The 23,651-nt window shown below is 48.9% G+C and overlaps 2 protein-coding genes across 3 annotated transcripts in view; both read right to left on the bottom strand.

The window, feature by feature from the left end:
- SLC24A4 (solute carrier family 24 member 4) overlaps positions 1 to 16,268 on the bottom strand; it is a gene marked incomplete at both ends in the record, with an annotated part of 178,662 nt that extends 162,394 nt beyond the window's left edge. For both annotated transcript variants that reach the window (XM_079698874.1, XM_079698875.1), the window contains 2 exons: positions 13,953 to 14,063; positions 16,139 to 16,268. In XM_079698874.1, coding sequence (XP_079555000.1) covers positions 13,953 to 14,063; positions 16,139 to 16,268 — 241 coding nt within the window. The remainder of the gene's footprint in view (positions 1 to 13,952; positions 14,064 to 16,138) is intronic.
- Positions 16,269 to 22,422: 6,154 nt separating this feature from the next.
- LOC307049802 (NADH dehydrogenase [ubiquinone] 1 beta subcomplex subunit 4-like) lies at positions 22,423 to 22,812 on the bottom strand (the record flags this gene model as incomplete). Its single annotated transcript, XM_079699407.1, has 1 exon — positions 22,423 to 22,812. The coding sequence occupies one exon, from the start codon at positions 22,810 to 22,812 to the stop codon at positions 22,423 to 22,425; it is 390 nt and encodes a 129-aa protein (XP_079555533.1).
- Between the last annotated feature and the right edge of the window lie 839 nt (positions 22,813 to 23,651).

Genomic DNA, 23,651 nt, shown 5'->3' with positions numbered 1-23,651 from the left:
AAAAAAGAAAACGTGTCATAAACTGGGCGTCCCGACACAGAGGCAACGTGGAGATGGAGCATGAGGATTGCAGTGATCTGTGCTCCCTCGCCTCTCGGCTGTGCTCCAAAAACTGCATCTGCCACCCTACACGAGCCACATGGAGAAGCAGTGCCCCTTGGGCTTGGTGCAATGCAGCCACAGGGCCCACCACGCCCACCCGAGGACTTGAACCCGAAGCCAGCTGAACACCACTCTCGTCCCTGATCTGGCCGGGTCCTCTCTTACCACCCTATCTCTGCAATCACCATGCCCAGCACGAGGAATGTCGCACACTCCCATCTGTCCAGCAAATACCCACTTGCGTCAGAGCACATCTCCAACGCTGCATGGTGTGTGATGTCTTCCAGCCACGCTGGGCATTAGAGTGTCATTGCAGGTCACAAGAGGCGATTACACCTGTGGGCTCACTGAGAACAGGGACTTCTCTCTGTATCCCAGCACCGACCAAGGCCCCACCCACAGAGGGCCAATGAGTGTCTGTCAGATGCGTACTTCAGAGTATGAAAGAGAAGACAGAAACCAGCTACTGTGCTCGGTACAGGGTTCTGGACAAGGGTCCCTGCAGAGGGGTCCAAGTCTAAAGAAGAAGGAGTGCTTCCCACACCCCCGTCTTGGAAAATGGTGGTGTTGGGAGCGTTTATCTGCACCTGTGATCAGAAATGACAACTCCTACCTCCGACATCTGCCAAGACCTGCAGAAGCTGCCTCTCTCCATCTATTCCCCCACAACCTACACAAGACGGTCACTTTTGCCTAAATCTCTTTGCACTAGTTCCTAACTGTTCTCCATCTTCACTTTTTTTTCTCCCTAAAAACCTCCTTAGGCTTGATGCTAAGAACGTTCACATATTACCTTAACTGAAGTTATCCCCCATGTTGCCAGCAGAGTCATCTTCCTAAAACACAGAGCTGCTCAGAAACCGTCAGTGGCCCCCACTGCTTACAGCGTAGGGTACAAAGGGCCTTCGGGGGTCTAAGGCTCTTAGTCCAACATGCTTGTTACAGGGTGACTAGTCTCCCACACTCGCCCATACACCTTATGCCCTAAGCTTATCCAGGACCTAACTGTCCCTTAGCCAGGGGACCCTTCATCATCTTCCCCAAAGAACACAGGCTATGGGGACAGGTGGCCTGAGTTCCAATCCCCACTCTGCCAATTCCGAGCTGGGAGAACTTAGGCAAACTCTTTAAGCTCTCTGTGCCTTCCTTGTATCTTTTGTAAACCGGATATAATAACAATAATACCTACCACCCACCCTCACAGGATTGCTGCAAGGCTCAGCAAGGGAAGGTGTGTAAGGCCCATCCCCCGGGCCCCCTTTGATGTGATGCTCTTGATCCTGACATTTAGGACTGAGCTGTCCCTTCCTCTGTCCTTACCCCCAGGGTTGGAACACTTCATATTCCCCCTCGTATTACAGGCCAGTTTTGTATTTTGTTCCCCTCAACTGGAATGGAAGCTCCCTGGAGGCAGCATCCACATCTAGGTCAGTTTTCATTTCCCCACGGGCTCAGCAGACAGTGTTGCTCCATGGATGCTTGTCTAGCCAAACATCAAACCCAAGACTGGTTTCCTACCTGAGCTCCAAGAAACTGCCCACAGAAGGCCTCCTAAGTAATTTTTTTCATCCATGTGACTGTTTTAATAAACACAAATCTTATGCACAGAGCTGAACCAGCTGGTGTGGGATGAGCCCAGCTAAAAGGCTGGTCCCTGAACTTGGCATGTAAAATGGAATCAAATGTCAGACATTTATAGTGTGAAATGAGATCAACTGATGAGGGGATCATAAAAGCTGGTATCTGAAAGGATGTTCTAAAAGACCTCCTGTGTCTTTCTTTTCTAGCCAGACACTCCACCGATGGGGGTTTTGCTGCACGCGGGCCGTGCGCAATGCTTGCACCAAATCCTATTTGTGGTTTTACGAGTCAATTCTGAAAAGCCCCAAATAACTGATTTTCTCTATTTCACAAGGACGGAATGTTCTTCAAAGGATTAAGCATCTACTCTAGTTATGCAAACAACAGTAATAATATTTGCACAGCACTTGATCCTAAAAAGCCTTAGGATAAACAGCATCATCATTATGCCCATTTCACAGGCAGGAAACCAAGGCTGTAATAGTCAAAGTGACTCATGCACAGGTTGTGTCAGGGCCAGAACGCAAACTCTGGTCTCCAAATTCCAGATCTCATTCATCAGGTCCCCCTTCACCAACAGAAAGGACCAGGTGTGGGACACACACAGAGGTCCACTGCTGCCTGCATGGTCTGCACCGTCTCAGCATCAGCCCTTCAAAAAATCAACAGCTTCTTGTCCTCAAAGAGTAACAAGCTGGGCTTCCCTGGTGGCACAGTGGTTGAGAGTCCGCCTGCCGAGGCAGGGGACACGTGTTCGTGCCCCGGTCCAGGAAGATCCCACATGCCGCAGAGGGGCTGGGCCCATGAGCCATGGCTGCTGAGCCTGCGCGTCCGGAGCCTGTGCTCCGCAACGGGAGAGGCCACAACAGTGAGAGGCCCGCGTACCGCAAAAAAAAAAAAAAAAAAAAAGAGGAACAAGCAAACATAAGTCCAGATATCAATTTAACTTCTTTACTTGAAATAAAGCAAATGCTGCCTTTACAAAATTCACCCTCAATCTTTCAGTTCTAAAAATTTATCCTATAAAATTATGTTCAATTCGAGTTATCTTTTGGAAGTAATTTCAGCAGCAAATATTTGTATAGTGCTTGCTCTGTGCCAGGCCCTCTTGTAAGCCCATTATATAGATTAACACACTTAGCACATACAACCCTGTGAGGAAGGTGCTGTATGGGCCTCTATACATCTACCACACACACACACACACACACACACACACACACACACACACACACAGTGCCTTCCAGAGTTTGGGATATATCAGTGAACAAAACAAACCCTGCCTCTTCCCTGAGGTTAGAAGATAAAGTAACTAGTTCAAGGTCACGTAACTACTAAGGACAGAGGCAGGATCGGAAACCAGGCAGTTTGACTCCAGAGTCCATGTTCTTAACCCTTGAGCTCTTAACTCTTAATTCCTCCTGGCTGGGTGTCTGGATCTGTCGCCAAGCATCAACAGGCTAGTGGGGACAGCCAGGGAGACAGTAGCTGCTTTCGGGGGCCGCAGCTCCCTGACGCGTAGAACGAGGGCCTCTGTCCATCCAGTCACTATTTGCTGCAAGCTGAGTTTACGCCTGACTCCGGCCTCTGTCCTAGAGCCAAAGATGCAGGGGACACAGCTGTGTTCTCAAGGCTCACTAGGCTCACAGCCTAGCGCAGAAAGACTAGCAAATATTTCTATTAGCTTAACTACAACCTGCTCTGGGCCCAGCACAACCTGTGAATTGGGGTGACTGCCTTAATTGTGACTTGGGGCAGGGGCAATGTGAGCCAGTTTACCAACTTCATCCTGGACAGCCCCAGCATACTGCCCAGCCCTACCTCCGTCTGCTTAAAAAAAAAAAGAAAAGAAAAGAAAAAGTAATCTGATTCAACCTAGCCCTGGTTGAGCACTGACTCCATGCTAAATCCCCAAAGCCTAATTACTTAACTATTGTGCATGGTAATCTTAGGAAGTGTTTGGTTTCTCTCTCCCCTCGGACAGCCAATGAGCACGATGCGTGGTTGCTAGTAAGCACTGCTCAGGTAGGAGATGCTGCTGCGATTTCTCAGGCAGCACTTTCCTATGCACTGAGCCCTCTGCTTTAGAATGTCCTTCCACTGCCACCTCCTTGCAGGGTGGGCTCAGATGTCACCTCCTCCTGGGAGGGCACCCTTGCCCTGAACCACCATGCTCTTTCCTCTGGAGGTATCTGCCATAGGTGGCTCTGTCTGTTATTTAAGTCCCCGTCTCCCCTGCACAGTGCACACTCCCTGACAGCAGAGAGTGGGTCCCTTCCAGCTTCAGAGCCTAGTACAGTACAGGTTGTGTAGACAGTCGAGTAATGCACATTGCAATTAATTTCTCATGCAATTACATGAGACCCAGAGCTGAAGCCCCGTCCTGTGCTGACTTAGCAAAGGGAGCTGTGGACCCAGAAACTGGTGGCACTTTCCCATGTGCAAGGGGACAAGCCACTGGGCAGAGAGCTCCTTTGCTTCTTGGCCACACAGTGACCTTCTGTTCCTTTCCCAAGGGGGACATCCACTGTCCTTTCAGGAGAAACTGTAAATTATTCCAGCACACTTATTTTTCTTCTTTTTTAGTAAAATGCTATGCTCCAATGGCCTCTTCATAATGGACAATGTTTAAAATAAAAAAAAAAAACCCTTTTCAAGCATTTGACTTTGCTGTTGAGTTGAATGGCTAGATCTCTTCCACCCAAGGCAACACATGGCAATGCTTAATGATTTCCATTTTTAACTCAGAGGAACGATCCTCAGAGTTCAAGAGGAAGCCGAGTGGGTGCTCTCTGGATTGCGGGAGGCCCGCATGGCGTCAAGAGCGGAGAATCTGGAAGTCAGATGGCCCGGCAAGGAGGTGAGATGGCTAGCAGACAGCCCCGGTGGTTTGGATAAGTCAAGAAAGGCAAAACAACAACAACAATAACAAAACTTTTGATTAAAAACAAATCGGTATTAGAAACATACCAAGAAGTGGAGCCCACACAGATGTTTTCTGTTACAGTGAATAGGCATTCCCTGTTCCTTGGGGGCACCCAGACAGTGATGGAGTGTGGAATTGCAACAGAAGTCCTCATCTCTAAATTGTCTTTTTCCACCCTGTTTATTCATAATGATGGATAAGGATATAGGCGCACAATTCACACCATCCAAATTAAAAACCTTGGTTCCACAGAAGATGTTTAGGGCAGTGAAACTGTTCTGTATGATGTTACGGTGGATACATGTCATTACACATCTATCAAAACTCAGAATGTACAACACAAAGAGTGAATCCTGACGTAAACTATGGACTCTGGTTAATAATAATGTGTCAGTATTGGCTCATCCACTGCAACAAATGTACCACAGGAAGGCAAGGTATTAACAGGGGAAGCTGGGAAGAGGGGAAGTAATATAGGAAATCTATTTTCCCCTCAATTTTTCTGTAAACCTAAAACTACTCTAAAAATAAAGTCTGTTAATTCTCTCTCTCCCTGCCCCCACCATACACCTGTCTCTTCTTGCTGGCTGGGTGACCTTGGACTGGTTACTTAACCTCTCTGAGTCTCCTTTTCCTTATCTGCAAAATGAGGACACTAATAGCACCTACCCAAAGGGTTGTTATGAGTAGCAAGTAAGTTAATACACAGAAAGCACCTAGAACAGCACCTGCCTATAGTACGCTGGTGTTAGCCATGATTACAGTGATGTGCCAGGTACCCTTAAATACTTCAATTCATCATGGGATTTAAGGCTTGCAGCAGCCCTATGAGACAGGTAGGAAATGCTGCTATCCTCATCTTACAAAAGAGAAAACCTGAGGCTTAGAGAGATTATATAACTCCCTGTAGGTCACGTGGCTGGCCAGTAATGGTGAGCTGGGACACAATTCCACACATCTGCCTTCCCCACGACAAGCCGCCATCGCCAAGAAGGAAAGGGCTGGTACACACTGAGACAGGGTATTGCCTGGCTGCCGGAAGTCTTCTTTGTACTTATCCTATGTGAAGTCTTTGTACTTATCCTATGTAATCTCGTTTGAGGAGGTATTTGTGTGAGAGAGAGAGAGTGGGGAGGGAGGGGGTGCAGGGAAGGGAGGGAGTGGGGGGAAAGATCAACCCCAAATGCCAAGCAGGATCTTGGCAGAGCCAATACTAGAACCCAGACCTTTGGCCCCCAAGCCACCTGACCCACTGTATTAACATGCCCACTCCCACCACCCCAAAATAGCTAAGAGTGATCACACTGATGCCAGGGTGTTGTCTTCCTCGGCCTGTACTTGTGATCAGGTTTGTGGCTCTGCCAGCCTATCGCTGTTCCAAGGTGGATGGTGACGCTTGCCCCAAGGAGCCACCCGGCTGCTCTGGAGGTTGCCCTGCCCGGGAAAGCCCCTCCCCGCTGGAACTCCAGCTCTGTCGTCTGGGACAGTAACTCATCTGTGATCTCCCTACCCACAGGGATAAGTTCAATTCTTGCTTTTCCAACGCAGGGCTTGCTTTCACATAACAACTTTCAAACTTGGGATGTGTGCCTTGAAGCAGCCTCTGAACAGACGTGCGTTCAGAATGCAGACACTTCGCGTCATCGCCGGTACCAGGTCACCTGCATACCCACCCGGCCTGATGTCCTTTCTGCACCTCTGGGTCCCCTCCTCCTGCTCTGGCTTTCTCTTGCCTTCTGCACCTCAGCTCGCCACACAGGGGCGCCTACAGAGACCCACTGCAGCGGGCACCCGCTCAGGGGTCTCATGTCTTCCCGGCCCAGCCTCAACGCTGGCTCCTGTGTGCAGGCTCCCACACCCGCACTAGCCTCCACCACCCCGTCCCCTTCTCCCTGTGGTCTGTACCTCAGCCTTGGCATGGAACAAAAAGGAAGAGTAGATCAGAGCCAGGCTGACCACAAAAGCTCCTCCGCCTAGCACGTGATCCCACACCTCTGCTCTGCTGAAAATCTAGAAACCACCTTCAACTTCAGATGCCTCTCAAGCACCTCTCTGTCAGCTCTCCTTGCCCCCAGCCTTCCCTCTGTGGACACTATTATGGACTGAATGCATCCCCACAAAATTCCTCTGTGGAAGCACTAACCCCCCAAAGTAATGCTGTTGGAGATGGGGCCTCCGGGAAGTCACTCGGGTTAGACAGGGTCATGAAGGTGAGCTTTGGGCCGGATGGAGTTAGCGGCCTTATAAGAAGGGCCAGCAGAGGCTTGTTCTCACTCACTCTCTCCTGCCACATAAGGACACACACAAGCCAGTAAGAGAGTCCTCACCAGAGCCTGATCCTACTGGCACCCTGATCTCAGACTTCCAGCCTCCAGAACTGTGAGAAAATACATTTCTGTTTTATGCCACCCAGTCTATGGTATTTTGTTATGGCAGCTCAAGCGAAGATACATAGCCACCAGGCCTTTCAAAAGACATATTTGAAAAGCAGCAAAACCAAACATGACAAAGCAAATTCCTCCAGTATCAATGGAGGGAACCAAGCTCCTCTCTCCCTTTTCAAACAGGAGGCACAGGATGCTGGGCACCTAAATGAATGGGGTGACATGGTAGAGGCAGGACCACTGACTCAATCTCAAACGTGTAGGAAAAGACAGTGTAAAAATGGGGGAAGGTAGGGCTTCCCTGGTGGCACAGTGGTTGAGAGTCCGCCTGCCAATGCAGGGGACACAGGTTCGTGCCCCGGTCCGGGAAGATCCCACATGCCGCGGAGCGGCTGGGCCCGTGAGCCATGGCCGCTGAGCCTGCATGTCCGGAGCCTGTGCTCCGCAATGGGAGAGGCCGCAACAGTGAGAGGCCCGCCTACCGCAGAAAACAAAAAACAAACAAACAAAAAAAAGAATGGGGGAAGGTAGGGCTTCCCTGGTGGCGCAGTGGTTGAGAGTCCGCCTGCCGATGCAGGGGACACAGGTTCGTGCCCCGCTCCGGGAAGATCCCACATGCCACAGAGTGGCTGGGCCCGTGAGCCATGGCCGCTGAGCCTGCGCGTCGGGAGCCTGTGCTCCGCAACGGGAGAGGCCACAACAGCGAGAGGCCCACGTACCATAAAAAAAAAAAAAAAAAGGGAAAAAAAAAGAATGGGGGAATTCCCAGCCCAGCTAGGAAGCCAAAAGGTAAACCACCACCTAACCGTCAAGAGACAAGAACCAGTTTTTCTATTCAGAGGCAAGTTCTGCAAGGTATGCCATCCTCCAGCATCCCAAATCTCCAAAAAGGTTAAAAAAAAAAAATGTATTCATAGAAAACAAACAATGTGTGTCAAGATGTTTACTTGTCCTCATATAATTCAATTGACAAATAGTTTTCTTGTACCTACAATACATGGGCACTGTGTCATCTCTGGGCTAAGCAGATAAAAAAATAATAATGAAAATGGGAGCGAATGTGTGAACATGTATGCGTGTAAGTGCTTGATGGGTATCAACTCATTTAATTCTAACAACCCTATGAAATAAATGCAGTTATCATCCCCCTTGCCACCCTCATTTTACAAAAGGAAACACTGAAGCACTACTATGGGTTTAAAAAGCAAACGAGGTTCGCCTTTTATATCCTAGTTGAGGGAGGCAAACAAACAATATAACAATGCATAGGTTTAGTGCCTGTTAAAACCTAAACCAAGAGAACCAGTGACATAGAAGGCCACTTTGGGTGGGGTGATCAGGAAAGGCCAGTGGGAGGTGACAGTCACAAGAAGGGGCCCATCTTAGAAGACTGGGGGCGGGGGCGGGGGAGAGCACGGTTCCCAGAAGCTCCAAAAGTCAGCCACAGAATGTGTCCATCACTGGTTCGGACCTCACAGGTCAGAGCCAGGCTCAGCCATCTGTATCTTTCAGAGCCTCCCAGGTGCTTCTCACCTGCGGGCTAGGGGTGAGAATCACTGGTTCCACCCTCAACTGTCTTCAAACACTCCAAGTGTCACCACCGAGAAACGTGTGGAAACCCTTTGGGTCCCGATATGGACTGAAGGTTTGTGTCTCTCTGAAATTCCTATGTTGAAGCCCTAACCCCCTACTGTGATGGTGTTTGGAGGTGGGGTCTTTAGGTTTATTTGAGGTTATGAGGGTGGAGTCCCTAAGACAGGATTAGCACCCTTATAAGAAGAGGGAGAGAAACCAGAGCTCCAGTTCTCTCTCCACCATGTGGGCACACAGCAAGAAGGCAGCCATCTGCAAGCCAGGAATGGAACTAGCCAACACCTTGATCTTGGGCTTCCCAGCCTCCAGAACTGTGAGAAATAAATGTCTGCTGTTTAGGCCACCCGGTCTGTAATTTTTTGTTCTGGCAGCCTGAACTAAGACAGTTCCCACGGGGTTCAAAGTCACGGCCCCTCATTCCTATTCCATGCATTTTGTAGGGAGGGACCCACTGCCTCTGGAGGAAGATAAAAATAGAAAAATAAAACAAAAACCAAACTCCAATCTTGACCACTGAAGGGTATGGAAAAGTCTTTTTTTTTTTTTTTTTTTTTTTTAGTTTCCCTACATTTAAAAAAAGAAACCAAACTGGTTTTCAGGAAAATCACTATGTTAAACCAAGTGTTAGCCTGCATTCAACATTCAAATACTTACTGAAAGCCTACAAAGTGTCAGGCAGTGTTCTAGCCCAGTGCTTCCCAGCCTTTGGTGGGCATGGAAACCATCCCGGGGATCTCATTAGGATGCAGATTCTGATTCTGCAGTAGGTCTGGGGCCTGAGACTCTGCATTCCTAACAAGCTCCCAGGTGAGGCCAACCACGCTGAGCAGCAGGGCTCCAGCCCAGCAAGCATCAACCCTGGCTTCAACTTGGAAGCAGCTGGGGAGCTCTGAACAAGTACTGATTTCCAGGCCCCAGCCCCAGACGAAGTCAATCAGACACTCCAGGGTTGGGTCCTGGGCATTTCAAAAGTGCTTCAGTGATTTGAACGTGTGGCCAGGATTAAGAATCACTCTTCTGGGCATAGAGCAGTGAGCAAGGTAGCCCTCACGGGGAGACAGATGATGAATAAGTAAATTATTTTAGATGGAGATACATGTCATAGAAATAACATAGGATAATGTGATGCGGTCAGGGGGACACTTACACTGAAGCACAAATAATGAGACGGAAACACCACCAAGATCTGGAGAAATGACCCCAGGCTGAGCAAAGAGCCCACTTTCCACCTCAAGTCTTAAGGGATGACTAGAGCAGGGTCCCATTCGTGTTTTTAGGAAACGAAGCTAAATACTTCTCTGACAGGCGAATAGGCGCACTCAGAGGGGACAGAAAATAAGACATGGTGCCTCCCTGGAGGTTCTTATGGAAACGTGAACTAACGTTTGTTGAACACCTACTGTGGGCGATGCTTCAGCTCTGGGAGCTGACACTGCAGGAAATTCTTCAAGCCCCATCTTCCCACATCCCTGAAAGACCTCATCTGGTAGATCAGGATGGGGGCCCTCTAGCTGGTGGGGAGGGATGCAGAGCAGAAGCTTCAGGGGAGGTAAGAACCTTGGGGTTCTTTATGGGTGACTCCTGTAACTGTAGAAAAGACGGCAGCCATTGGCTGCCACCCTGTCACCTCCCTGACACTCTAACGGGAAGGGAGCTCTGGTCCACCTTGGTCACAGCAGCAGCCCCAGAACAGGACGGTTATAAAGCATTGAGGGCCACCTCCTGAGACTACCCATCCCCAGCTGACTCCCAGGCAGAGTTCGGGGCTGGAGGAGGATGCTTCAGTCCCCTCCCTCCAGAGGCAGAGCCTGTGACTCACGTCTAAGCCAGTCCAGACCCAACACTTCCCTGGTCAAGCAAATGGCTTAGGGAAGTCATGTGGCCCAAGCCACGCCACCAGAACCTCGGGGCTTCTACAGAACTGCCTCAGCCACCAGCACTCTCCCCCAGCATTTTTGGGTCTGAGAGGACATAAAGCCAGAGCTGTGGTCACCACGTCCCCACACTGGCTGACATCTGAGCCCAGAGACAGAAACTGAGTCTCAACACTTCACCTTTGACCTCACGTTTTCAGTGACTAAGCCAATAAATTCCCTTTTTCACTAAACCCAATTTGGGGAGGTTTTCTGTCACTGCAGCAGAGGCCTGCCTCATCTAGACGCTAATACTCCAAAGAACTGCATCGGAGTCACTCACTGTCCTCCGAGCCCCGTGGGGCTGCTGCCTGGGGACCTCTGCAGTCCTCCTGTGTCAGGACTCTGTCCTCTCTACTCGATTGTGAGCTGCTTGATGACAAGGGCGACCTCTTATGCTTGCTTCTACTCCCCACCAAGTGCCCACTGCAGGGCTGGACACACAACAGCAAGTGTGCGCTACACACTTGTGAAACGGAAAGGAGACTGGATAGTCTCGTGGTCCAGGGACAAGGAGGCTGGAAGGGGAGTCAGGCTTCAGTCCCGCCTGGGCTGGGAGGACAGCGGGGGCAGGTGCACTGGAGCAGGGAGGTCATGAGATCCAGAGTCAGATGACCAAGGGATGCTCCTGCCAGCCAAGAGATCTTGGGAAGTCACTAAACTTCGGAGCCTCGTGTTCCTCATCTTTGCATAAACACTAAGAATTAAAGTGTTTAATATTCGAAAATGCCCTTTCATTCCATCACTTGACCACTATTTACTGAGTCCCTCCTATGTGCAGGACCCCATCCCAGAAACCGTTAAACATTTTGCGGTTTCCCTGCTTCCCTCTCCACAAGGGGGACAAGACCAGTCCTTCCTGCCAAATAGGACTGACTGCTCCGTAGTTAGTGGAATGATTTCTGATCAGACAGTACCCTGAAGAGACAAGGGCAACAATGGGGCATAGGAGACTCTATCCTAAGAATGGAGCCCCATCTAAGCCGATGTGCCCGGACTAGATGGGACAGGAGCAACAGGAGGAGGACACGGCCAGCCCATGATGAGGCCATCAATGAGCTAGAAACCAGTCAAAAATGCACTCACCCTGATTCTTTACCCAGAGTAGCTAAGTCTTCCTTTCATGGATGGTGCTCATTTTAGCCTCTCAAGTGCCTAGAGAGGATGGACCCATAGTTCCTGGCCTTACACATGTTCATGGCTTAGTCCTGCACATGCGCCGGCCACTTCTGGCTGATGGAAAAATATGCTGGAGGAGGTGAAAAGACAGGACGGGCACCACTGTCCACTGGGTCACCAAGATAGATGGGAGTTTAATGGGAATCCCAGCTGCTTCTCTGCAAGTTCACCCAGTCCCATCCCCATCAAGCAGAGGCTGAACCGTTTAGAGGTTTACCAAGACCTCCGTGTCCCAAATGGACTTCTCAGACGGCACCCTGAGGGAAGGGAAGTTGATGGTGTAGAAAACAGGCTCTGAGGGAAGGCCCTGGCCTTCTTCAGTGCATGGAACTAACCAAACATTTCACACCCACAGGCCTAGGTTCCAGTGCCAGCTTCCCCACTTGTTAGGTTCATGACTTTGAGTGACTCGTGTCTCCTCCCTAGATGTTTTCTGACCTGTAAAATGCAGATAAGACCTGCCTATGAAAATAAGACATGGGAAGACTGCCATCCTAACCTGGTCCCTTGGCCTGGGTTTCTAGTTCCTTTTGCACACAGCCCCATACAGAGCCTTACCAGATTCTCCCAACAACCCTGGAATAGGAGGCCAAGTACTATTCTGCCCATATTACAGGTGAGAAAACAGACACCTAAAAAGATGGACTTGCCCGGCAACTTGGTGGAAAAGCCAAGTAGTACCCATCTACAGTAAAACCTCATAGGGTCTGGAGAAAAAGGAATTTTTAGGAGGGAATTTACATTCCCACCTCCTACACTGTTGGTGGGAATGTAAATTGGTGCAGCCACTATGGAGAACAATATGGAGGTTCCTTAAAAAACTAAAAATAGAGCTACCATATGATCCTGTAATCCCACTCCTGGGCATTTATCTGGAGAGAATCATAAATTGAAATGATACAAGCACCCCAATGTTCATAGCAGCACTATTTACAATAGCCAAGACATGGAAGCAGCCTAAAGGTCTACCAACAGGTAAATGGATAAAGAAGATGTGGTATATATACACAATGGAGTATTACTCAGCCATAAAAAAGAATCAAATAATGCCATTTGCAGCAACATGGATGGACCTAGAGATTGTCATATTAACTGAAGAAAGTCAAAGACAAATATCATGTGGTATCACTTACATGTGGAATCTTAAAAAATGATACAAATGAACTTATTTACAAAACAGAAATAGACTCACAGACACAGAAAACAAACTTACGGTTACCAAAGGGGATAGCGGGGTGGGGGTAAATTAGGAATCTGGGATTAACAGATACACACATTACTGTACATAAAATAGGTAAACAACAAGGACGTACTGTATAGCACAGGGAACTATACTCAATATCTTGTAATAACCTATAATGGAAAAGAATCTGAAAAAGAATAGATATATATGTATAACTGAATCACTCTGCTATACACTTGAAACACAACACTGTAAATTAACTATACTTAAATTTAAAAAAATAAGAAAATAAAACCTCATAGCTCCCAAAGAGCTTCTGAATGCATCATCCCACTGAGTCCTTCTCACTAAGACCCCCAAGTTAGGGAGCCAGAGCTAAAACCTAGGACTGGCCTGTCTGAGGCCCGGGCAGCTTCCATTCGCTGGCCCATACAGGTTCTGAGAAGAAATCTCCACCCATTTAAGCAAAGCCTGCCTCTGGCAGGAGAACAGACGAAATGTCATCACTGGGTCCCTACAGCCTCTGACCGCCTGGAGAAGTCTGAAGAGGCCCATCGAACCACCTCCCAGGGTGAGCAGAACCCATCTACCAGGCTGCAATGCTAGCTGGAACTCCTCTTCCAGAGAAGGGGCCACAGCAACCCAGCGTGTCCCACCCCCGCAGCGACCCTGGGTGGTATGACCCTGGTGAGTCATCCCAAAGTGCCCTCTGCCAGAGCAGCAGGGTTTGTGTCCCTGAAGCTCCATCAGATGGACACAGAGAGCAAAAGGGAAAGAAAACGAAGACACCCAGGCAAACAGAATTGCGGGAGCTGGGGCGGAACACTGAGCCTTTAGGAGCATTGTGAGAACAAAAAATGAGAATTTAAAACTCTCAAATGTGATCTTTTCAGCTGTTGGATAAAGAAAGTACTGGAGTTGCTTAGCAGCACGACTGATTAACGTCTGTATGTTACCTTTCAACACCTTATAGCTACCCTTTCCTACTCAGGGTCACAAAACCACCTTTTCTCAGCTCTGGCTATAATTGTCCACATACACACCATCTCCAGACCCTGCCAAATGCCTTAGGGGAAGAATCTATCTCTTACCTGGATCTGTGCAGTTCTTAGCTGTCTGAGTCCCATTCACTGGTGCCATCAGCCTTCTACTTCTCCATGTGTCTGGTAAAACATGTTTGCTAGCAGAAGCTGTTTTGTGCCCTGGATTGGAAAATAAGTCACAAACACCATTAGATCAACACGGCGCCTGCATTCTCACAATGGCCTTACATGCCTGTATCTAGCTATATCAGCAACAGCCCCGTTTGATTATTTAGAGCCATCTGTAAGGAGTGATACAATGACTGGAAGCACAGTATCACCTGCTCACCTACAGTAATCTGCTTCCTAGATCTAGTTCATTGTTTCTAGTCCCAGATTGGTCAGCATGTGATCTGACCTTGGCCAAGACTGCTCCAGTCTCAGCCCTTCACAGGTGCAACAAAGGGTTTAGATAGGTGACCATGAAGTTCTTAGCCAGTAAACATGCTCAGGCATTCCTGCCCTGAAGGATAAAGTCAGCAAACAGGTGGAGAAAGTTGATGGGGTCTGGCCCGCGGCTTCTCACCCTTGAATGTGCACACAAATCACCTGGGAACCTTGTTAAAATGCAGATTCTGATTCAGTAGGTCTGGCCCGCAACCCAAGATTCTACGCTAACAAGCTCCCAGGTGACACTGATTCTGTTGGTCCAAGGGCCATACTGAGTAACAAGGGAGATCACTGGTATGGATGCCAATGACCAAGCGCAGCTAAACTCCTAAAGGCCTTCCTGATCCAGCAAATAAAAATGATTCTCACTTTAAGATCTTCAAAGTATTCATTTACCTTTCCTGATGTGCATACTGCTTCAGCTGGATAATAATACCTCTTCTATAATGCTGACATCTAGGAGCCTCTAGGTATTTTGTTATTTCTTGTGTGTGACTGAGGGAGAACACACACCAACTTGCCCAACTGCAAAGCACCAGGTACTAAGGTGTTCAAATAACCTTTCTGGATTTCTGTTGGGAAGGGCCAGTTTTTGACCTTTTACCCTCAAATCACAAAGTTTGGGTTTTGAAAGGCAGTATTAAAGAGTTAAGTCAAGTTCCACCTGATTTTTATCAATATGAACCTCTCTAAATTGTCCCTAACTGCTCAAGAAGGTACCATCTGCTTTATTCCCCATGTCCAGGTTGCTAAATCATGCCATTTCTTTCATTTTTTAAAATGTTAGACAGTAATCGGGGAAAAAAGCATATATACATATGTATATACACACACACGTATGTATAACCGAATCACTTTGCTGTGCAGCTGAAACTCACACATTATAAATCAACTATACTTCAATTAAAAATTTTTTAAATAAAGTTTCTAGAGGACATTAAAAATTAAAATAGAATACTAAAAAAACAATACTAGGAGGTCCACAGCATCCAACTAAACATGGGAATGTTAGCCACCTGAATGTCTTCTGAAGCTTCCGCCTAGGCGCACATCCGCCACTCCCTTCCCTAAACATATTTTTTGTAAGTTTCTTTTTCTCTCCATCTTAAATTTGTATATCCTAAGCAACTCCCAAATCCCTCAGTCTCTCCTTGGATGAAGGACCGTGGCTAGTGGTTCCAGGCACAAGCCGGTCCCGTGGGGATTAAGAGGAGTTGAGAAACGATGCTGAAACATAGCAGCAACCTCCCGAGGGGACAGACTGCCCACAACATTTTTAGGGTTTGGAGAAGACACGTCAGGACACCCAGGGCGCCCCTTTGGCAGGGGCGAGGGGAGAGCTGAGACTCAGTTCCCAGCCTCAGAATCTGGGTTTTCGAGGGACGCGGAGAACAACCTTCTCCGCTCCGCAAAATGGAAATTGGTCCACTTAGTCTCGTCCGCCCCAGTCCAAGAGAATCCACACCTGGACCCCGCCGCTGCGCTGTCCACACTCCCTGGGCACCCCAGGGACAGAACTCTGGCGCCGAGGGGGCCAGTGGTTCAGGCTTTCGCCTTAGTAACACAGACCTGCAGCCGCGTTCTGAGGCCCCAGGGACCGCGCGCAGCTCAGGGGAACAGGCACCACAGCTCAGAGAGTCGATATCAGCCCTCCTGGGTGCGCTCTACCTGCCTGGTGTGGAAGGGACTGGATGAACCCTTGAGGCCAACCTGACTGGGAAGGAAAGGAAGACCTCTCGGAGCTGCCCCGCGGCTTTCCAGCCCAAGCCCCCCAACTCCCGGGGCAGGCCCGCACCAGTACCTACCCCAGCTGCCAAAGAGGCCAGACGCACAGCACACCAGGGCCAAAATCGCGCACACGAAGGCAACTTGCTGCCTCAGCATCTCTCGTCTCCTGCGAACTTTGCGCGGCCGCGGGGGGCCGCGGAGCGCCATCCCGGAGCGCCTGGATGCCGTCTCTGGCAGAGGATGGGGAGCCCCACTGGCCGGAGTGCTATCTGTGGCGGAGCGGCGTGGACTGGAGTGGGCGACGCGAGGCTCAGAGGCGAGGGGCTAGGCTACGGGCCAAAAAGCTTTACGGCCCGCGGGCGAGCTCGGCGGGGAAGCCCAGGGTGGGGAGAGGAGGTGCAGGCGCGCGACGCGGCCGGAGCTCAGAGTCCCGCGCGCGGCGTGCGCGCTCCGCTCACCGTGGCTCCGTGGCGAGGAGGCGACGCCGGCACGGTGGCGCTGGCGGCCCTGGCTCGCAGGGCTGGCGCAGCCCTGGCGCTGGTGCCCCTTACCTGCCCGCTCAGCCTCGGCGCCCTCGCCCGGCCGCAGCCCCGGTAGCACTCAGTGTGCCCCCGTGCCCCGCGCCGCCGCTCGCACTCGCAGCATCCTCCCCCTCCAAGTTTGGCGGCAGCCGCCGGCCAGCGATGTTTCCCTGCTTCCCGGCGAGCCAAGCCCCAGCGGCCCAGTACGCTCAGACGGGGAGGCAGGCGGGACGCGCGGGACCTGCAACCCTCGCCGCGAGCAGCCTCGACGACGGCCCTCCGAGGGCGAGCTCTCCCCGGGAACTTTCTCTCCGGCTGCTGGCGCCTGCATCTGCGAGGCCGTGGAGCCTCCCGCCCGCCCGCAGCTCTCGCCTCCCTTCTCCTCCCCTCCTGCCCGCCTCTCACCCCCCCACCCCCCGCCTCCCCAGCACGTGTACTCCTCCCCTAGGGCGCACTCGCCCGGGCTCTCCTCCCTTCCCCCGTGAGGCTCAACCACTGACCCACACAATCACCCTCCTTCTCCCTTTCTCTCTCCCCGCCCCCCCCCCCCGCCCCTATGGAGCCGAAACAAGCCCTTCTCTAACCCTCCGAGGCTTCTGCAGAGAGGAACGGGTTATGGCACCGCAGGGACTCTGGGAACAAGGGTTTCAGTAGAGCGATCGCTCTAGCCCGGGCTCTGCACGACCCCCGAGGCGACCCGAGACCGCCACGACCCCCGCCCCCGGGGCGGGAGATGCAAGAGAAGATTAATTGCTCGAGCAGAGCTAACAAACAGGCTTGCAACAAGCCGACGAGCGCCCGCGCCCCCAGGGCCGGTTCCTCCAGGGCTCTCGGGGCGGGCTGGGGAGCCGGCGGCGGGCGCTTCGCCGACCTGCACAAAGCTGGAGACCCGGCAGAGAGAAACCCGAGAGTTCTGCGCCCCACGGGGTTTCTGGGTTTTGTTTTGTTTTGTTTTTCCTCCTTTTCTCTGATCGGCTCTCTAGTGTAAACCACTTTAAAAAATGGGGCAGGAGGGAGAATTTCAGAAGCGCAGCAGCTGAGTTGAAATCCAGGTGCAAGCGGGTGGTGGGGACCTTTAGCGGAAGGGCCTCAGCCCAGAGGGTTTGTGGCTACCCTGGGAATGATTTCCTTCCCTGGCCAACTCATCAAGCCCCTAGTTAGGGCCTGCCAGGGGTTAAGTCCACTTAAAATCCTTTTTGGAACAAGGCCAGCTCTGTTTAATTAAATAAATACCCACTGAGTGCGGGATTAATGCCAAGTGCCAGCCAGAGAACAAAACAAAACAAAACAACCAAAAAATGTGTAAGATCCAGTTCCTGCTTTCAAGGAACCCCAAAGCAAAGGGGAGCCAGACCCTTAGATAAATGCCTGTTTAATAGCGTCAGTTCTAAAAGTCACTGTTTTTTGCGGAATGTGTGTTATTCCATCGCTACTCAAAATGTGGTCCACAGCAGCATAAACATTGCCTGGGAGCTTGCAAGAAATTCAGGCTCTAAGTTTCCAGCCCAGACCTACTGAGTCAGAATGTGCATTTTTAACAAGACCCCCTGGAGATGTGTGTGCACATTCAAGTGTCAGAAGCATGGCCCTTTCAAATCTGTCCCAATGCTTCTAGTGGGGCACCATCTTCACAGTTCCTCTTGGACTGACCAAGCAAGGAGAATTTTGCTTGTGCTAGCCTGGCATAGTGACACAGGTGAGAGGTACCTGGAGGGCCAGGGGAAGGAGAAGATTCACTAATTATTTTCAGTAGTCCTGTTTCAGTAGTCCCACGGATACTGAAGGCATGAGCACAAGACTAATTGCAGTAGAAACCCCTAGAGGAAATGAAATGGAAAAGGCCGGGGTTGCCCTTGTGTAGAACAGCTCAGGATTCTGTTTTGTCTCTAGAGCAGCCTTACCATCGAGGATCTCCCTGTATATGGGTGACCTCTACCAAGCATACCTGCCGGTGACAAAAAAAGACACTTTTCACATGTTTGAAGAATTTTCTTCTTATTGACCAGACTGTACAAGGATTGCTATTTATCAATAACAAATAAAAGACCACAGAACAGTGTTAAATGGGCATTTGGAAAGCTAGCCAAGAGCGCTTGGCATTGTATTTTCACCAAAGGAAAAAGTTAAAGCGATAATATACTATTGTCCCGCCGTAAGACAGCATTTGGGTCACATTGGTTAAAGCATCTCTAATGAACAAAATGGCATCTTATTATACATGCACCCCAATGTTCATTGCAGCACATTTACAATAGCCAAGACACAGAAGCAACCTAAATGCCCACTGATAAATGAATGTATAAAAAAGATGTGGTATATTTATACAATGGAATATTACTCAGCCATAAAAAATGAAATGATGCCATTTGCCGCAATACAGATGGACCTGGAGATTATCATACTAAGTGAAGAAAGCCAGGCAGAGAAAGACAAATATTTTATGATATCACTTATCTGTGGAATCTAAAAAAATAATACAAATGAACTTATCTACAAGACAGAATTAGACCCAGAGACATAGAAAACAAAATTATGGTTACTAAAGGGAAAAGTGGGGTGGGGGGGAGGATAAATTAGGAGTTTGGGATAAACATATGTATACCACTATATATCAAATAGATAACAAACAAGGATCTACTGTATAGCACAGGGAACTATACTCAATATATGGTAATAACCTGTAAGGGAAAAGAATCTGAAAAAGAATATCTATCTATCTATATATATAGATATGTGTGTATATATCTATATATATGCATATATGTATAACTGAATACTTTGCTGTACACCTGAAACTAATACAACATTATTTTATTTTACATCTTTATTGGAGTATAATTGCTTTACAATGGTGTGTTAGTTTCTGCTTTATAACAAAGTGAATCAGTTATACATATACATGTGTTCCCATATCTCTTCCCTCTTGCATCTCCCTCCCTCCCACCCTCCCTATCCCACCCCTCCAGGCGGTCACAAAGCACCGAGCTGATCTCCCTGTGCTATGCGGCTACTTCCCACTAGCTATCTATTTTACGTTTGGTAGTGTATATATGTCCATGCCTCTCTCTCGCTTTGTCACAGCTTACCCTTCCCCCTTCCCATATCCTCAAGTCCATTCTCTAGTAGGTCTGTGTCTTTATTCCTGTCTTACCCCTAGGTTCTTAATGACATTTTTTTAATTCTTAAATTCCATATATATGTGTTAGCATATGGTATTTGTCTTTCTCTTTCTGACTTACTTCACTCTGTATGACAGACTCTAGGTCTATTCACCTCACTACAAAAATACAACGTTATAAATCAACTATACTTCCATTAAAAAAAACTTATCAAAGCTTAAAAAATGGCATCTTATTACTAGGATTTAGTATTTTCCTAAAACTTTGTCCATGGAGCTCATGTAAGGCTAGCAAAAACAGACATTTCTGAATCCAAAACAGGCCAGAGGAGTCCTCAGGTGTCTGTCCTTAAGCATTTAGTCAGCTCTTTAATAGAACGTTTCTTTGACATCTTTCACCTGCTCTCTGTTAATAGAACCTTGGAATAATTTCACATGCACAAATGGATTCCTTTTATCTGACAGTTTAAAAAGCAATTCATTTGAAATTGTACTTTTTGCTTCATTTAAATACTGCCCATTACCAAATAGCCTTTGCTGCAGCTCTAATGACTCACCCTGCAGAAGAGAGAATTGGATTTTATGTACCTTTCAGATTCAAAGCATCCTGGAGCATTTTCTAAGCAAGGCCATGGAGACAAATGGAAAGTGCATTTCTGGGTTTATCTTAGTTAGCCTAGTTGTGGCTTCAATGACATTGGATTCTGAGTATCCCCTCTGCAACAGTATTTTCTGTGATGTGACATAGTAGGAGACTGTCCACATGACCCGTTTTCAGCATTTTGATAGGAAGGCTCAGTCTGTGGAGGTGGGTACACTATATTTTTTCTTAAATATTCATTCCTATGACATGAAGAGCCTCACCATTTAATTCATCTTCTTACTCGGTTTTTTTCGAGTTTACTTAAACGACCTTCTCCATGAATTGTAATTCCTCCTGCTGTGTCTTCCAGATAGCTGTATCAGTTGGCACCGCCTAGGGCAGCAGTTCTCAAGCTTGACCAGGCTTTAGAATCCCCTGGAAGGCTTGTTAAAACTCAGAGTGCTAAGCCCCACCCCAGGGTTTCAGCTTCAGTAAGTCCGGGGTGGGGCCTGAGAATTTGTATTTCTAACAAGTTCCCAGGTGAAGCTGATACTACTGGTCCAGGAACCACATTTTGAGAACCACTGGGCTAGGTTATGCTGTGGTAACCACAAAAAATGGTAAAACAACAAAAGTTTGCTTCAGGGTAGCAGAATATTCGACTCCAAAACATGCTACTTTGGCATAAGGATTATTTTGAGCTGAAGGCCAGTAAGAAGAAGCAAATACAAGAAAAACGTCCCCTATTTGCCTAAATGTAGGAAATAAATCTGTAGAGATTATTTCCCTCTGCTCTGTGCCAGGAAGGACAGAAGTTAATCACTGGCGACAACTCTAGATCCTTATCAGCCCAGAGACAGCACCAGAGGAATCTATCTACAAACTTTGCTAAAACTTGCCCTGGACTTCCCTGGTGGCACGGTGGTTGAGAGTCTGCCTGCCGATGCAGGGGACACGGGTTCGTGCCCCGGTCCGGGAAGATCCCACATGCCGTGGAGCAGCTGGGCCCGTGAGCCATGGCTGCTGAGCCTGCGCGTCCGGAGCTGTGCTCCGCAACGGGAGAGGCCACAACAGTGAGAGGCCCGCGTACCGCAAAAAAAACAAACAAACAAACAAAAAAAGCTATATAAGCCCAAATTCTTACCACCCCTTTGAATTACTCATTACTGGGTAATCCCATGTGTATGCACGATGCACAGGTGAATAAACTTCTGTTTGGTTTTCTCTTGTTAATCTGTCCTTTGTTGGTCTAATTTACAAGGCCCCAGCCAATGAACCTAAGATAGGTGGAGGGAAAATAGTTTTTCCTCTTCTACATTTCTTGTCTATCAAGAGGTGTGTGTCTTGAGGGCAGTTACTCATGTTCTTAGGAACAGCCACAGTCTCAAATATTGCTGCTCGCCATGTCAGAGGGAGGAGAGCCCACTGGAGGGTCTTGAGCTGGCAGCTGAGGACTCTGGACTCTGCACACCGCTGCTCACCACTCAGTGGCCAAAGCCAGGCATGTGGCCCCAGCAACATGGGCAGGTCTGGAAGTGTGCTTCTTCCACTGCAGGCTGAACTCTGCACTCTGCAGTGGACAGCCCCCATGACAACCACACCAGGGCAAACCTCATCCCACTTCCTTGCTTTCTGGGACCTTTCTTGGCCACCCCTTCCCCCTCCCTGGTAGAGTTGGTCCAGCTTGTTCCAAAGCCCCTGACGTGCATCTCCATTATAGCAATTACATCACGTGGTCTTGTGAAATGGGAGAGAGTATCTGTCTCCTCCTGGCCAGTGAGGACCTCAAGGACCTGCTGTCTTGTCTGCAGCTCTGAACACAGTGCCCAGCACATTAGGTGCTTAATAAATGACGTATTTATAGAATGAATGAATAAACACATTTTGGTTACAATGTGAAGAAGATAAAAAATACTTGTCCCTGTTAGGAGGTGCCCCCTCTCACCATCACTTCAGCACCACCCCAAGGTCCCATTCATCTTCACTGTCAAGGTTACCAGTGACCTGTGGAGACATCTCAGCAGAACTGGACACTCTTGAACACACCCTTCTTTTTTTTTTTAATATTAAGAAAGAAAAACTTTTTAATGATTAATAGATTCATTTAAACAACAGTACATATAGTCATCATTGCCAGACTTAATATGAGATGTTAAATGTTTGATCCAATTTTCCTTCCTGGATAAGTTTTTCTTTCCAATCTCTGTCAGGTTTGAAAACATAATACCAGAAGAGGAGGGGCCCAATTCCAAACAGAGCTCCTAAAAGTGAGGTCTTGGGAGTGGGTCTGAAACTGGCATAGATATTTGCTGATCTTGCATAGGTCCAACGAATCAAGGCAGGATCTTCGATGACCCCATGACGGCTGGGGTCGATGTACTGAAGCGGGTACTCCCGTTTAAGCCGGGATCTTATGGCCAAACGCTCGGCTTGTGCCTTCCGAGTTTCCGGAAATATGTTGTATTCAGCTGGGTCGAGGGTAGTGGGCAGGGTCGCCAGGTGCGATGGCTTGTAGTTGGAGAACGACATCTTGGCGACCCGGTGCACAACTGCGTCTAAACACACCCTTCTTAAAACAGTCACATCCTTAACTTTTTTAACAGTGTGTGCTTATGGTTTTTCTCTTCCTTCTCCAACCGGCTCTTCCCTCGGCCCTCTGTACCTCTGTTCTAGGCCCTCTTTTCTTCTCTCTTCACACCCCTCTTCCCAGGAGAGCTCATCAATTCTCTGGCTGGAGTTATTTGCTCTCCGCTGCTGACTCGTAAGTCTGTATCTGGAGCTGGAGTCTTTTCAGGAATTCTGACCCCCGCGTCAGGAATCTGAGGCTCATCCTTGTCTTCCTGCCTCTCCCCCACTTCCTTCCAGTCCATCGTCACTCAGGCCTCAGGTTTGTCCCCTTATTGCCATCCCCATTATCACCTCTGGCTCCATGCCTCACCTGCACCCCTCGGCAGCCTTCTTAACCAGTGTCTCTAACCCCAGTCTTTCCATCACATTCCTTCCTCCAACCAGCAGCTAGGGTAAAAGGGAAAATCCGGTCATGTCCCTTCCTCCCATAAAAGCTTCAGAGACTCCCTGCTGCTCTCAAGCTAGACTTCCAGCTCCCGAGCTTGACATACAAGATCCTGCGTGATCTAATCAGTACTTTCAACATTGGCTGCACATTCAAATCGCCTGGGGGGCTTTTAAACCACCTGGGGGCAGGAAGTGGGCATTGGTATTTTATCCAAGTGTGTTCTCTCTACTCTGCTCCTGACCCTCCCAGCTCCTCCAGCCCAATCTCTCATTATTCCCTTCCTTTCACTGCAGGCTCCAGCCACTCAGAATCTCTTTCAGGCTCTTTCTTGCTTTTCAGAGGTGACCCTTGT

Source organism: Hyperoodon ampullatus (assembly GCF_949752795.1).
Source record: "Hyperoodon ampullatus genome assembly, chromosome: 3".
In the NCBI taxonomy this organism is placed as follows: domain Eukaryota; kingdom Metazoa; phylum Chordata; class Mammalia; order Artiodactyla; family Ziphiidae; genus Hyperoodon; species Hyperoodon ampullatus.
This window is presented reverse-complemented; position numbering and strand designations above follow the sequence as displayed.